The sequence below is a fragment of the Macaca fascicularis genome, chromosome 15 (genome assembly GCF_037993035.2).
Source record: "Macaca fascicularis isolate 582-1 chromosome 15, T2T-MFA8v1.1".
In the NCBI taxonomy this organism is placed as follows: domain Eukaryota; kingdom Metazoa; phylum Chordata; class Mammalia; order Primates; family Cercopithecidae; genus Macaca; species Macaca fascicularis.
The window spans coordinates 92,439,540-92,455,679 of NC_088389.1; the positions used below are offsets into that span (position 1 = coordinate 92,439,540).

The following is a 16,140-nucleotide window of genomic DNA, read 5'->3' on the forward strand; positions in this document are numbered from 1 at the left end:
TCACGAGGCACTCTTACTTGGAGATTATGACTGGCATTCTTTTTTTTGAGACAGAGTCTCACTCGGTCGCCCAGGCTGGAGTGCAGTGGTGCAATCTCAGCTCACTGCAACCTCTGCTACCCGTGTTCAAGCAATTCTCCTGCCTCAGCCTCCTGAGTAACTGGGATTACAGGTGCCTGCCACCACGTCATGCTAGTTTTTGTATTTTTAGTACAGACAGGGTTTCACTGTCTTGGCCAGGTTGGTCTTGAACCCCTGACGTCGTGATCCACCCACCTCAGCCTTCCAAAGTACTGGGATTACAGATGTGAGCCACTGCACCCGGCCATGTCTGGCATTCTTTAAAAGGATGGGATAAAGCAGGAAGAGCTTCCTGGTTCTGACCAGGGTTCTGGGCTCTGCTCCTTGAAGTTGCTCTAGGGCTTAGGTCGACGTGTTTGTGAAACCTAGCCAACCCCTAGGATCAGTTGGAGGCCCACTCCTGAGCACAGGATCCATTCTAAGTACATCTCTCTCTCTCTCTTTTTTTTTTTGCTTTGAGACAGAGTCTTGTTCCTCCGTCACCCAGGCTGGAGTGGGGTGGCGCAATCTTGGCTCACTGCAACCTCTGCCTCCTGGGTTCAAGTGATTCTTGTGCGTCAGCCTCCTGAATAGCTGGAATTGCAGGCACATGCCATCACACTCAGATAATTTTTGTATTTTTAGTAGAGGCGGGTTTCATCATGTTGGCCAGGTTGGTCTCAAACTCCTGACCTCAAGTGATGGTCCTGCCTGGGCCTCCCAAAGTCCTGGGATTATAAGTGTGAGCCATGGCACCTGGCCTCTTTTTTTTTTTTTTTCTTGAAACAGATTCTTGCTCTGTTGCCCATTCTGAAGTGCAGTGGCATGGTCATAGCTCACTGCAGCCTCAACCCTCAACCTCCAGGGCTCAAATTATTCTCCGGCCTCAGCCTCCTAAGTAGCTGGGACTGTGGGTACATTCCACCACACCCAGCTGATTTTCAAAAAAATGTTTTGTAGAGACGAGGTCTCGCTTTGTTGCTCAGGTTGGTCTCAAACTCCTGAGCTCAAGTGATCCTATCTTGGCCTCCCATAGTGATAGGATTATAGGCATGAGCCACCATGCGTGGCCATTGTAATCGCATCTCTTCTATGAAGTGTCAGGAAGAGATATCACAGATACTTCAATGGGAGGCATAGTGCTCTTTCGTCTCAGGGCTTTGGCATCTAGAACCACCTCCGAAAAGCTTCTCCAGGAAAGCAGTGGTCAATAAGATCTTCTTATAGTTGGTTCTGCAGTCACGGGTCTCTGGAGCCATTTCCTCAGTTGGTCCTTTTGTATTGTGTTTTGCCTCAGGAAAGTGCCACCTCTTTTCAAATAAGAGCTCTTCCAGTATCGTAGGAAGGAAAGCTGGTTGGCACAAGCTTTTCCTCTGTTAAACAGCAAGCTGATCTTTATTTATTTATTTGTTGTTGTTTTTTGGTTTGTTTGTTTGTTTTTTGAGATAGACTTTTGCTCTGTCACCCAGGCTGGAGTGCAGTAGTGCGATCTCAGCTCACTGAAACCTCCGCCTCCCGGGTTCAAGCGATTCTTCTGCCTCAGTCTCCTGAGTAGCTGGGATTACAGGCACCCACCACCATGCCTGACTAATATTTTTTGTATTTTTAGAAGAGATGGGGTTTCACCATGCTGGCCAGGCTGGTCTCGAACTCCTGGCCTCAGGTGATCCACCCACCTCAGCCTCCCAAAGTGCTGGGATTACAGGGATGAGTCAGTGTGCCCAGCCTTATGTTCCTGTAGCTTAATTTCTTCCAGTTCATGTATAGCTGATAATTTATTATTTAACTTGGGTTGAAAGGTCTGTATCTTTTCCAGCAATTGTTAAAATGTTTGCCCTGGAGATGGCCATACTCCAGCTTGTGTGATTTTCATCCTCTTATTTTGATGATCTTCTAACTCTTCGTTGTCTAATTCACTGCATATGTGTCTTTTCATAATTGATTGCATAAAAGAATTACTCATAACTGCAGTTTCACTCTTTGTAAGCATGCAAGTCTCCCTGTTTTGTCAGGAGATGACTGGTGTCTTTTGAGTTTCTCCTTTTGTGCTGTAGGTCTTTGACCCACGCATTCTGTTGTAGCAGCTGTTCCACATTCTTCTCACTCTTGTTCTTCTGTCTTGGCACTGGGGGATCCACTCTTAGTTTTGTATCATTGATGGGGTATAACTCTTTTTTACTCTGAAAGTGTGTTAATGAATTCTTTTTTAAATAAAATTTTCTCTAGGGAGTCTCTCTGAGACTATTCTGGCTCAACAGGCTCCATTCTAAAACAAAACCAAAAAAACAGGGTGTGGTGGCTCACGCCTGTAATCTCAACACTTTGGGAGGCCAAGGCAGGAGGACTGCTTGAGTCCAGGAGTTCATATCTATCCCAGGCAACATAGTGAGACTGCTGTCTTTACAAAAAAGTACAAAAATTAGCCAGGCATTGTGGTGCACACCTGTATCCCAGCTACTCAGGAGGCTGAGGTGGAAGGATTGCTTGACCCTGGAAGGTCCAGGCTGCAGTGAGCTGTGATCATGCCACTGCACTCCAGCCTGGGTGACAGAACCAGACCCCACCTCTACAAAACAAAAAGGAAAATAAACAATTTTTCTATAAATTTGTGGCATTACTACAGATGTCTGAATTTTCATTATGTTCTGTTCTTTATATTCTCTTATTTCTTAGCTTCTACCACAATGAGCAGCCCTTTGATTAGCTGTTCTTATTTTTAACATAAAAATCTTTCTAAAATAGAAATGGGAGTCTTACTTTGTTGCCCAGGCTAGTCTTGACCTCCAGGCCTCAAGCGATCCTCCTGCCTCAGCCTCCCAAAGTGTTGGGATCACTGGTGTGAGCCCCTGTGTCCAGCCTTGTTGGCTTTTCTAAAGTCAGGTGTAGTAAGGAATAATTTACGCTTTATTAGTTTTTTTATTGAGATGTAACTCACCATAAGTTTCACCCATTGCAAGTATGCAGCTCAATGGCTTTTATTATATTTACAAGGTTGTGCAACTATCACCAGTATTTAATTTCAGAATATTTTTGTTACCCCAAAAATAAATTTTAGTCCTATGAAGTAATCACTCCTTATCCCTCTCCCTTTCCTATAGCCCCTGGCAACTGCTATTCTACTTTCTGTCTCCCTAGATTTGCCTATTCTGAATATTCACATAAATGGGATCTTACAACGTGTGGCCTTTTGTACCTGGCTTCTTTGGTATAAGGTTTTCAAGGTTCATCCATATTGTAGCATGAATGTGTACTTAATTCTTTTCTATGGCTGGGTAACATCCCATTGTTTGGACATGCCACATTTTGTTTATCCATTCATCAATTGGTAAACATTTGGAGTGTTTTAAATAAGCCTGCTGTGAACATTTCTGTGTAAATTTTTGTGTGGATGTAATGTTTTCAGTTCTCTTGGGTATATTCCTAGCAGTGAAATTGCTGGGTCATATAACTCTACATTTAACATTTTGAGGAACTTCCAGACATTTTCCAAAGTGGCTGCATTATTTTACTTTCCTACCAGCAGCATATGAATATTCTAATTTGTCCGTATTTTCACCAATGTTTATTACTGCCTATCCTTTGGTTATAGCCATCCTATTGGATGTGAAGTGATAATCTCATTGTGGTTTTGTTTTGCATTTCCCTAAAAACTAATAATTTTGAACATTCATTAGCTTTTGATGCTTTTAAGTACCTTAATTGTATTATTGTTATTTTATTTATTTATTTTAGAGATGGGGTCTTGCTATGTTCTTCTTTCTCATCTTGAACTCCTGGGCTAAAGCAATTCTCCTACCTTAGCCTCCCAAAGTCCTGGAATTACAGGCGTGAGCCACCGATTCAAGCCCATTGTATTTTTAAGTTTGTCCAATTTGTGGAAGAAATTGTCATTTTCTTGGTCTCTATGTTAATTTCTTGGTTCTTCTTTTGATATTCTAATGCCCTTTGAAGTTTTTAAAAAGTGGTTTTACACTTCTCATCAATGTGTTGTTCAGCCGTGTGATATAGCCTTCTGATTATGGAAGGAATCATCTCTAGATTAAAAAAAGACATGAACCAACCTCTACAATATTCTGGTGGAGGCTTCCAGGGCATTCTGTGAATGTCAGGCCTGGGTTTCTGTTCCCCAGCAACACAGCCATGAGCATTTGGGCACAGTGTGTCATAGAATCTTTACCTCAGCCTTTCCTTCTCCACAGTTGTAAAGTGCTGTGGATTTTCTGTATTTATTTCTGATTTTTTTGTTTGTTTGTTTGTTTTAGATGAGTCTCGCTCTGTCCCCCAGGCTGGATTGCAGTGGCGCGATCTCGGCTCCCTGCAAGCTCTGCTTCCCAGGTTCAAGCAATTCTCTACCTCAGCCTCCTGAGTGGCTGGGACTACAGGCACCCGCCACCACGCCCAGCTAATTTTTTTGTGTTTTTAGTAGAGATGGGGTTTCAGCATCTTGGCCAGTCTGGTCTTGAACTCCTGACCTCGTGATCCACCCGCCTCGGCCTCCCAAAGTGCTGGGAATACAGGCGTGAGCCACCGCACCCAGCCTATTCTGATTGTTGTAAGCAGTTCACAAGAGTGTTTACACTTTGTCTAAGACTTTTAGTACAAGAAGTACAAGAACATCTATTTCCGTGTTTTCTGATGTTTCTATCTCCTCATTTACTTCATTGTCTGCCGACTTCACCTTTGGAAACTGTTTCTTATTTTGCATTGGCTCCATAGAGATTTCCTCTAGCAGTCTAGCAGAAAAAAAGATGTACCTAACAAAATGGGCTCAGTATTGAACATCAACTGTATTGTGCAGAGACATGGTTTCGCATTGTCAACAAGGCTGGAGTCCAGTGGCGCAATCATAGGTCACTGTAACCTCAAAATCCTGGGTTCAAGTGATCCATCTCGGCTTCTGGAGTCACTGGGACTACAATTGCACACCACCCTGCTCGCAGCTGAAGTGCACATTTCCATTTTTGCCAGTCCTTTGCCACAAATTCTCCATTCAACTCTTGGTTGGCAGAAGTTCAACCTCTAGTGTTTTATTTAAGGTCTTAGGAGAATTTTATTCCCAAAGTTCTTGAATGTTTGAAAATTGCTTGTTCCTTTTTATTCTTGAAGAATTGCCTGATTGAGTGTAAAATTCTCAGATCTCACTTTTTCTCCCTGAGATCTTTATTGCTTCATTGTCTTCCAACATTAAATATTGCTTCTCAATATCTGATGGTAGTGTGATCTTTGCCCTTAAGGGTGACATGATTTCTTTGCATGGAAGAAGCCCTTTGTAATGGTCAAATGTGAAGGTTTAGTACAGTAATAACTCCAGGGTATCTTGGATGCTGGTTCCCTTCAGGTAGTCAGGCAGATTATACATTAATTGTCCACAACTATCAAAGAATGTAGGCAATCTCATCATTTTGTTTTGTCCCTGTCTTCAGTTTTGGCATCCCAAGTCAGGTAATTACTCCCTCCCACTAATTGTCTTCCATCACGTGATTCTTTAAATGATTCTTTAAATGTTCTTATCTTTTAGGCCCTCTTGGCGAATATGGCTGCCATGTTTGCAATCTACCATGGTTCCCATGGGCTGGAGCATATTGCTAGGAGGGTACATAATGCCACTTTGATTTTGTCAGAAGGTGAGTTGGTAATCTGTCTAAAACGTTTGGGCATAATAAAATTGATAAAGTTGAGTAAGTAAAATTGAAAATATTGTATATCCAATACTGTATGCAAAATTAAGTCAAATGAGAATCCAGGAAAAATACTTTCAACACCTATGATTGAGTATTTTGTTGTTGTTTTCTTTCTTTCTTTCTTTCTCCTTCCTTCCTTCCTTCCTTCCTTCCTTCCTTCCTTCCTTCCTTCCTTCCTTCCTTCCTTCCTTCCTTCTTTCTTTCTTTCTTTCTTTCTTTCTTTCTTTCTTTCTTTCTTTCTTTCTTTCTTTCTTTCTTTCTTTCTTTCTTTCTTTTGCTTGCTTGCTTGCTTGCTTGCTTGCTTGTTTTCTTGCTTGCTTGCTTGCTTGCTTGTTTTCTTGCTTGCTTGCTTGCTTGCTTCATGGAGTCTTGCTCTGTCTGTCTCCCAGGCTGGAGTGCAGTGGCACGATCTCGGCTTGCTGTAACCTCCGCCTTCTGGATTCAAGTGATTGTCCTGCCTCAGCCTCTCAGGTAACTGGGATTACCCGAGGTACACGCCACCGCATCTGGCTAATTTTTGTATTTTTGGTAGAGACAGGGCTTTGCCATGTTTTCCAGGCTGGTCTCGAACTCCTGACCTCAAGTGATCCACCCACCTCAGCCTCTCAAAGTGCTAGGATTACAGGCATGAGCCACCATGCCTGGCCTAGACTAAGTGTTAACATTTTTTTCTCTTTTACTCCTGGCAAGCTGTGATATTTTTAATATATCGGACTCTTACTCTCCCACCAGCCCCAAACATAGAAGGATGAACACCTTAATAGAAAAATAGGCAAAAGACATTAAATGTAATTTTAAAAGAAATAAGTATACAAATAAATGGTCAATAGACATAGAATTTTAGCCTCACTATTAATGAAAGAGATATAAAATAAAGCAATAAACTAGTATTTATCCCATTACATTGATAATCAGAAGAATGCTGCTGTGTAGTGAGTTGGACATGGTTACTCGTGTCTGTAACTTCAGCTAGTCTGGAGGCTAAGCCAGGAGGATTGCTTGAGGCCAGGAGTTCAAGACCAGCGTGGGCAAGAGCGAGACCGCATCTCTATAAAAAACAAAAATAGTCCAGGCACAGTGGCTCACATCTGTAATCCTAGCACTCTGGGAGGCTGAGGCAGGTGGATCACTTGAGATCAGGAGTTCAAGAGCAGCCTGGCCAACATAGTGAAACCCTGTCTCTACTGAAAATACAAAAATCAGCTCGGTGTGGTGGCAAACACCTGTAGTCCCAGCTACTCGGAAGGCTGAGGCAGGAGAATCGCTTGAACCTGGGAGGCGGAGGTTGCAGTGAGCTGAGATCACTCCACTGTACTCCATCCTGGGGGACAGAGTGAGACTCCATCTCTCAAAAAAAAAAAAAAAGTGATTCAATCATGGTGCATCCATATGTTTGACTATTATACAGCCATTAAAAATGATTTAAGATAGTAATCTATAGGAAAGCATAGATGAGACCAGGTGTGGTTGTTCACACCTATAATCCCATCATTTCCGGAGGCTGAGGTGGGAGAATTGCTTGAGTCCCAGAGTTCAAGGCCAGCCTGGGCAACATGGCAAGATCACTATCTTCAAAAATTTAAAAAAATTATTAGCCGGGTGTGGTGGCATGAGCCCTTGATCCCAGTTACTTGGGAGGCTGAGGCAAGGGGATTGCATGAGCTTGAGCCCAGGAGTTTGAGGATGCAATCAGCTATGATCGTACCACTGCGTTTCACCCTGGACAACTGAGTGAGACCCTATCTCTAAAAAAAAAAAAAAAAAAGGCCGGGCGCGGTAGCTCACGCCTGTAATCCTGGCACTTTGGGAGGCCGAGGCAGGCAGATCATGAGGTCAGGAGATCAAGACCATCCTGGCCAACACGGAGAAACCCCGTCTCTACTAAAAAAATTAGTTGAGCGTAGTGGCGGGCGCCTGTAGTCCCAGCTACTTGGGGGGCTGAGGCAGGAGAATGGCGTGAACCCGGGAGGCGGGGCTTGCAGTGAGCTGAGATCATGCCACTGTACTCCAGCCTGGGCAACAGAGCGAGACTCCATCTCCATCTCAAGAAAAAAAAAAAGGTATATATATCTGGTATTACCTGCTCCCCCATTTCTTGAGAAATAATACACCAAAATGTAAGCAATAATGCAATGGTATGGTGATTTTCCTTACTCTTTGATATGTATTTCATAATTTTCTACAGCGTAATAATAAACATGTTTAGTTTTTTAAAAAGCAGTCACCAAAGCACTCCCCAGGACCAGCAAGAGTCTAGTAGAATTTATCTCTATTATTCTGTGACATGTCAATGGCTGAGGAGCAGGTTTCTCTATCAGAGATTGGGGTTCTCCTATCTTGTGTAGGTCTCAAGCGAGCAGGGCATCAACTCCAGCATGACCTGTTCTTTGATACCTTGAAGATTCAGTGTGGCTGCTCAGTGAAGGAGGTCTTGGGCAGGGCTGCTCAGCGGCAGATCAATTTTCGGCTCTTTGAGGATGGCACGGTAAGTCAAATTTTCAGTATTTTTACCAGTTTTTCAAATTTTCACATCCCTTCTCATTAAAAGCTTTTCTCTTTGTTTTTAAAAAGTCAAAAGTAAAACTTTAGGCACAGTCTATTTTTTCATGAACAAGTGTTATTTACAATATGCAATACTGTGATCTTTTCAGTAAAGGATCATTCTTTGCTTTCTTTTAGACTTTGTGTTTTCATATGTGGGACTGAAATGCACATATTTTGCTTATAATTGAAGGGGTGGCTCTGCCCCTCCACACCTGTGGGCATTTCTCGTTAGGTGGAATGAGAGACTTGAGAAAAGAAAGGAGACACAGAGACAAATAAAGAGAAAGAAAAAGTGGGCCCAGGGGACCAGCGCTCAGCTTACAGAGGACCCACGCCGGCACCAGTCTCTGAGTTCCCTCAGTATTTATTGATCATTATCTTTACCATCTTAGAAAAAGGGAAGTGGCAGGATAATAGGATCATCTTAGGGAGAAGGTCAGCAGTAAGACAAATGAATAAAGATCTCTGTGACATGAATGAGTTTAAGGAAAAGTGCTATGCCTTGATATGCATATGCAAACATCTCCATAAACCTTTTTAGTGCATAAAGAGCAGCATTGCACTGGCAAGTCCCACCTTTCGCCCTAAGGCGGTTTTCTCCCATCTTAGTAAATAGAACATACAATCGGATTTTACACCGAGATGTTCCATTGCCCAGGGACGGGCAGGAGACAGATGCTTTTCTCTATCTCAACTGCCAAGAGGCCTTCTTTCCACTTATACTAGTCTTCCTCAGCACAGACCCTTCACAGGTGTCAAGCTGGGGGATGATCAGGTCTTTCCCTTCCCACGAGGCCATATTTCAGACTATCACATGGGAGAAACCTTGGACAATACCTAGCTTTCCTAGGCAGAGGTCCCTGCGACCTTTGGCAGTGTACATGTCCCTGGGTACTTGAGATTAAGAGAATGGTGAAGACTTTTCACAAGCATACTGCCTTCAGGCACTTGTTTAACAAAACACACCCTGCACAGCCCCAAATCCTTTAAACCTTGAGTCACCACAACACACGTCTCTTGCAAGGACAAGGTTGGGGGTAGGGTCACAGATTAACAGCATCTCAAATACAGAACAAAATGGAGTCTCTTATGTCTACTTCTTTCTATATAGACACAGTAACAGTCTGATCTCTCTTTCTTTTCCCCACAATAATACTCCTCTCTTCACAGTGTGACTGACTTTAAGATAAAGACTCTGGCCGGGCGCGGTGGCTCACGCCTGTAATCCCAGCACTTTGGGAGGCCGAGGCGGGCGGATCACAAGGTCAGGAGATCGAGACCACGGTGAAACCCCGTCTCTACTAAAAATACAAAAAATTAGCCGGGCGCGGTTGTGGGCGCCTGTAGTCCCAGCTACTCGGGAGGCTGAGGCAGGAGAATGGCGTGAACCCGGGAGGCGGAGCTTGCAGTGAGCCGAGATCACGCCACTGCACTCCAGCCTGGGCGACAGAGGGAGACTCCGTCTCAAAAAAAAAAAAAAAAAAGACTCTGATAACTGATACGGTAAAGTAGATTAAGGGAAGAAAAAGATAAGCATGTCTAGCTTCAAAAGGAGTGTCCTGAAGCCATGGAATGTTAGAGTTCAGAGGTGGCTGGCAAAACTCGAAGCCTTGGGAAGCCTGGGACTGGTCTAGCCACCTTCCTCTAAGCCTTAGCTTGGATTATAATTGTACCCTGATATTTTGGAATGACGGGATTTCTCCCCTTTGACCTCTCTTGGGATTCCTCTTGGAGTTTAGAGTTGATGTTTTCCATTTTGTTTTTGTTTCTGTAGCTTGGTATTTCTCTTGATGAAACAGTCAATGAAAAAGATCTGGACGATTTGTTGTGGATCTTTGGTTGTGAGTCATCGGCAGTAAGTAAAATAAAAGCACACATTCCCCGTCATGGCTATTAGAGGTGGTAGTGAAGGTAGCTTATCCCCTGAGTGTGAGGGAGAAGGGGCCCAAGTGTGACAGTGGTAGCTTGTTGTTAAAATTATTCCACTGACTGTCACTTGCTGGTCACTGCTGACAGCTGGAGGCCACTGCTATAGGGCTTCAGCCAGTAATATGCAGCCAGGCTAGTTGGAAAGATGGTTAATGGTGTTTCACTGAACATGCCTCTAGGCTGGGCACGGTGGCTCACGCCTGTAATCCCAGCACTTTGGGAGATCAAGGGGGGATGGATCACCTGAGGTCAGGAGTTCGAGACCAGCCTGACCAACATGGAGAAACCCCGTCTCTGCTGAAAATACAAAATTATCCAGGCGTGGTGGTGCATACCTGTAATCCCAACTACTCAGGAGGCTGAGGCGGGAGAATCACTTGAACCCGGGAGGTGGAGGTTGCAGTGAGCTGAGATTGCACCATTGCACTCTAGCCTGGGCAACAAGAGCAAAACTCCATCTCAGAAAAAAAAAGAAAAAAGAAAGAAACTGCCTCTAATATAAAGATGCAAGACATTGGTATCTTGGTTATGTCATTCATTGGAAAACTATGATATTCATTTAATACATATTTATTGAGGACCCAATATGTGTCAGGTGCTATGCTAGGCCCTGAGGACACAGTGGTGAATTAGACATGCTTCTTGTCCTCATGGAGCTTACAGTTTATTAGGGATTCAGACAAGCTTAAGATTAGAATCCAGGTGGGTGATGTGTGAAGATGTTCTGGGAGCTCACAGGATGAGCTCCTTACTAACAAGATGAGCAGGAGTTATCTAGGCCAAGATGGCACAATAGAGGGAAAGGAAGATGGGGTCCCAGTGTTCTAGACACTGGAGAAAGCAGTCACAAAGGCTGGGAGAGGGAGTACATGAAAGTTATAAGCAGTTCAGTGTAATGAGTTACTTTCTAAAATATGAAGAAGCGGGGACAAGCAAGAGAAGAGTTACTATTCCGTGGGATGAGAGTGAAAGAGAGCAGACAGTAGCTACCTAGACCTATGGCAAGGTGTTAATCACAACAGCCTACACTGCCTGGTGTGTATTAATCACTAAGTAAATATTTGTTAAATGGATAGATGAAAGGAAGTAGAAATACCTTCCAGAGTGCCAAGTGGTGCTGTCTTGCTTATCTGTGCTCTCTTTGAGAGAGGACTTCAAAGGGTTATAACAGATAACATTCATAAATCATCAAAGAAGCATCACGGTGTTCTCTTTTAAAGCTCAATTAATAAACAGGACTGAGTTAGCTCCTTCTCTGTAGAACTCTGCACTAAATTTAATCAGTGGTTAAATTTGGTTCATGCATTTCAGAAATGTTTCTGGAGCATCACTAAGGAGTCAACAGGGCCATTGTTTTAGTTCATTTGCATTGGAGTACCTGAGGCTAAGTAATTTATAAATAAAAGAGGTTTATTTTGCTCATGGTTCTGCAGGGTGTGCTGTGCAAGAAGCGTCTGTTTCTGGTGAGGGTTTCAGGAAGCTTCCTCTCGTGGAAGAAGGGGAAGGGGAGCAGGTATCACATGGTGAAAGAAAAAGGAAAAGAGAGAGGAGGGAGGTGCCAGGCTCTTTTTAGCAATCATTTCTCATCAGTTCTCATGGGAACTAGTAGAGTGAGAACTCACTCATTACTGTGAAGACAGCATCAAGCCCATCTTCAACACTGGGGATCACATTTCACCTTGAGATCTGGAGGGGACAAGTATTCAATCTGTATTAGTCATGTTACTAGCCTGGTGAGGAATGAGGATCAAGCCATGTATTAATTATATATTCTGGATATTCAATCCTTATCAGATATATGACTTACATATATTTTCTTCCATTCTGTGGGTAGTCTCTTAACTTTCTTGATAATGTTCTTTGACGCACACACATTTCAAATTTTACAGAAATTCAATTGATCTAATTTTTTGTATGTTTATTGTTTATTCCTTTGGTGTCAATTTAAGAAACCATTGCCAGATCCAAGGTCATGCAGATTAGCGCCTATATTTTCTTTTTTTTGAGTTGGAGTCTTGCTCTATTGCCCAGGCTGGAGTGCAGTGTTGTGATCTCAGCTCATTGCAAGCTCTGCCTCTCAGGTTCACGCCATTCTCCTGCCTCAGCCTCCCAAGTAGCTGGGACCCCAGGTGCCCGCCAACAAGCCCGGCTAATTTTTTTGTATTTTTAGTAAAGACAGGGTTTCACTGTGTTAGCCAGGATGGCCTTGATCTCCTGACCTCATGATCTGCCTGCCTCGGCCTCCCAAAATGCTGGGATTACAGGCGTGAGCCACCACACCGGCCTATTTTCTTCTAAGCTTTAGTAGTTTTAGCTTTTAAATTTACATCTTTGGCCAGGCACAGTGGCCCATGACTGTAATCCCAGTACTTTGGGAAGCCAAGGCAGGCAGATTGCTTGAGCCAGGAGTTCGTGACCAGCCTGGACAGCATGGTGAAACCTTGTCTCTAGAAAAATACAAAAATCAGCCAGGTGTGGTGGCATGCACCTGTAGCCCCAGCTACTCAGGAGACTGAGGTAGGAGGATCGAGCCCAGTAAGGCCGAGGCTACAGTGAGTTGAGATTGTGACACTGCACTCCAGCCTGGGTGCTAGAGCAAGACCCTGTCTTTAAAAAAATAATAGTAAGTAAATAAATGAGTACAATTATATATTTGATCCACTTTGAATGCTTTGTGGCCCAGCCACCCAGAAGCCTGGATGTCCACATGTGGCTCCAGGCACAGCTCTGGCCCTGTCATCTCTGTGTTTCTCCTTCAGGAACTGGTTGCTGAAAGCATGGGAGAGGAGTGCAGAGGTATTCCAGGGTCCGTGTTCAAGAGGACCAGCCCGTTCCTCACCCATCAAGTGTTCAACAGGTTTGTGTGTCTTGTATGACTTCTGCGTTTTGTGCTTTGGCAATCAGCTAGGGAGCTTGGCAGAGTGCTGCTGCTGACTTCGCCTGCTGTGGCCTGGTTATCGTGGCTCAGCCGTGGCTCACAAGTGTCTCATCCTCGTAAGCATCCCGTTCCTGACTTGGGAAAAGCACACTTTGTTTCCTGGTGGCTCTGCTCCCTTGGCACAGTCAAGAAGCAGGGATGTGGGATGAATAATTGCCAGGCTGAAGTTCATTCCCAAGAGCCCTATATCCTCTTCTTCCCAACCTTCGACTCATACCCACAGTCAGCTTATTGTCCCAGGCATCCTCTGAGGTTTGTGGGGGTCTGTGCCCTTCTCTCTGAGTGTAGTTGACATATTGTCCATGGCCAAAATTGATCTGCATTTTGAAGGTAGATTTTGGTGTGTCTTATATTTCAGGAGGATGTGCATGGCCTCATACCTACTTTTAGGGCCCCTAATTCTATGTTTTGTGTTCACAGTTACCACTCTGAAACAAATATTGTCCGGTATATGAAGAAACTGGAAAATAAAGACATTTCCCTTGTTCACAGCATGATTCCACTGGTAGTTATTTGTGGCCTTTTTTCTCATTTCCAAGCTACCCCAATCCCACCTCTCTTGGTCCTACCTAATATGCTCCAAGAGCAACAAAGGGGTGGCCATGCTGGGAGAATGGAGGGTTGATTGATGGACTATAGAAAATCACTAATGTGATACATTTTGGATGTGCTTCTTAAAGGGATCCTGCACCATGAAACTGAACAGTTCGTCTGAACTCGCAGTAAGTGGCTCACTTCTATAAGTGGATGCTCAGCAAAGGGCTGTGTTCTGGCTTCCAGCTAAGCCCAGAACTAGTGAAATCTACTGGGACTGTGATTCTGTGATTGAAGAACTATTTTAATAATTCTTCACCTTGCTATTCACCAATCTTGGGAGAATCCCTGTATTTCTCACTTCATCATTTAAATGTATGAGTAAACTTATTTTTTCAGTAAGATTAATTAAATATATATGGTATTTATGCCTTTCTATCCTATCCCTCACCCACCCCCACCCCCTTTAAACCTGTCATATTAAAAGCTTTTTGAAAAAAATTGTTTATAGTTCTAAATCTCAGGTAGAATTAAGAACCTTAAGCCTTCTTTCTAGAAATCCATTCCTGTATCAGAAAGATAGGGGTTCAAGTCAACAGAAGATCTGTGCAACTCGCTGTTGTGGTTGGCAAGTATCTCTACTAGGCCAGGATCCATTTTAGCAAAGCTTTTTTTTTTTTTTCCTTTCATTTCTTATGTTTATTCTGATGTGACAAATCATATCAGACAAAAGAAATCATTTTATATCGTGATAAGATTTCCCTCTCCATTCATTTAAAAAAAAAAATAGAATCAGGGTCATGCTATGTTGGCCAGTCTGATCTCAGACTCCTGGCCTCAAGCAGTCCTCCCACCTCGGCCTCCCAAAGTTCTGGAATTATAGGTGTGAACCACTGCACCTGGCCTACCCATTTACTTTTGTGTTTGTTTCTTGTTCCACTTAGTGAAGAAAGAGAACAATATATTGCTATATAAGAGTTTATGCCAAGCATACCTGAAGCAACTCATTGTGTTTCATGGAAAGAAATCTATTTGGAGGGCTTTTATTTCCCTGAAAAGCTAGCAAAACATTGCATTTTTGTATAAGTTCCCTTTCTGGGCAACTATGTCCCACTTTTAAATGAAGACAGTAATGGTACTTACCTTATAAGGTTGTGGTGGAACTTAAATAAATTAACATATGTTTAGCACTTACAACAGTGCCTGGCACATAGCTTTTCTCATCATCATCATTATTATTAAAGTTATGATTGCTATTGCTATTATCATATGTATATATGCATTTTTGTTCTCTTTCTTTTCAGCCTATCACATGGAAAGAATTTGCAAACATCCACCCCTTTGTGCCTCTGGACCAAGCTCAAGGATATCAGCAGCTTTTCCGAGAGCTTGAGAAGGATTTGTGTGAACTCACAGGTTATGACCAGATCTGTTTCCAGCCAAACAGGTAAGGGCATTTCTTTTCTTGTTGTTTCAGCAACCTATTGTTTTATAGCATACACCCCAAAACCTAAAGGCTTCGAACAACAACTTGTTATTTATGTTATTCTATGACTTGCTAGACAGTTCCACTACACTGGGGAGGGCATGGCTAGAAGGTGCACCGTGTTCTCCCTCACATAGCTGGTGAGGAGCTGTGGGCTAGGAGTGCATTTGAGGATGTTCACTAGGGCCTTGGTTTTTCTCCATATGGGGCTCTCCTTGTAGGTCCTTGAGCTTCCTTGTTCCTTACAGCACAATGTCAGGGTTCAAAATGCGTGTTCCCAGATGAAGCATGCAGAAGCTGCGAATCTCTAATGGCCCAACCTCCTAAGTTACACTGCATTCCTTCCAGATTAGTCTATCTATTAAAGCAAGTCACAGGGCGAGCCCAGATTGAATCAGGGAGGGGGCAACACCTGGGTGTGAATGTTGGGAGATGTGGTTCATTGTGGGCCATCTTTGGAAGCTAGCTTACTGCACCTGTCAGTGACACAGCATAAGAAGAAGAATCAAGCACACATGCTGAATTCCCACAAGTGTCTCAGTTTAGCAGGGCCAGGAGAACCTGGATCCTGCTTTGGTAATGTCACTAACTTTGAAAGGTCCTGTCTCCTCTTCCAGCCTCAATTTCTTTGTAAAGGAAAAACTTTGAAGAAGAAAAGTGATTTTCAAAAGCAACAGCCTCCAGCAAAATCTCCTGGGCACTTGTTAAAAATACAAATCCAGGCCCCACTGCAGAGGTACTGATCATAACCTCCAGGGGTTGAGACTAAGAATCTTTATTTTTATTTTTAAATTTATTTTTATTTTTATTCATTCATTTATTTTTTGAGATGGGGTTTTGCTCTTATTGCCCAGGTTGGAGTACAATGGCATGATCTTGGCTCACCGCAACCTCCGCCTCCCACATTCAAGCAATTCTCCTGCCTCAGCCTCCCAAGTAGCTGGGATTACAGGCATGCGCCCCCACAC

General features: G+C 43.4%; 1 protein-coding gene across 1 annotated transcript in view; it reads left to right on the forward strand.

Annotated features, from left to right (window-relative positions):
- GLDC (glycine decarboxylase) overlaps positions 1 to 16,140 on the forward strand; it is a 114,737-nt gene that overhangs the window by 43,629 nt on the left and 54,968 nt on the right. Inside the window, exons 9-15 of the mRNA XM_005581764.5 lie at positions 5,579 to 5,684; positions 8,087 to 8,226; positions 10,060 to 10,140; positions 12,974 to 13,071; positions 13,573 to 13,657; positions 13,833 to 13,874; positions 14,991 to 15,133. Coding sequence (XP_005581821.1) covers positions 5,579 to 5,684; positions 8,087 to 8,226; positions 10,060 to 10,140; positions 12,974 to 13,071; positions 13,573 to 13,657; positions 13,833 to 13,874; positions 14,991 to 15,133 — 695 coding nt within the window. The remainder of the gene's footprint in view (positions 1 to 5,578; positions 5,685 to 8,086; positions 8,227 to 10,059; positions 10,141 to 12,973; positions 13,072 to 13,572; positions 13,658 to 13,832; positions 13,875 to 14,990; positions 15,134 to 16,140) is intronic.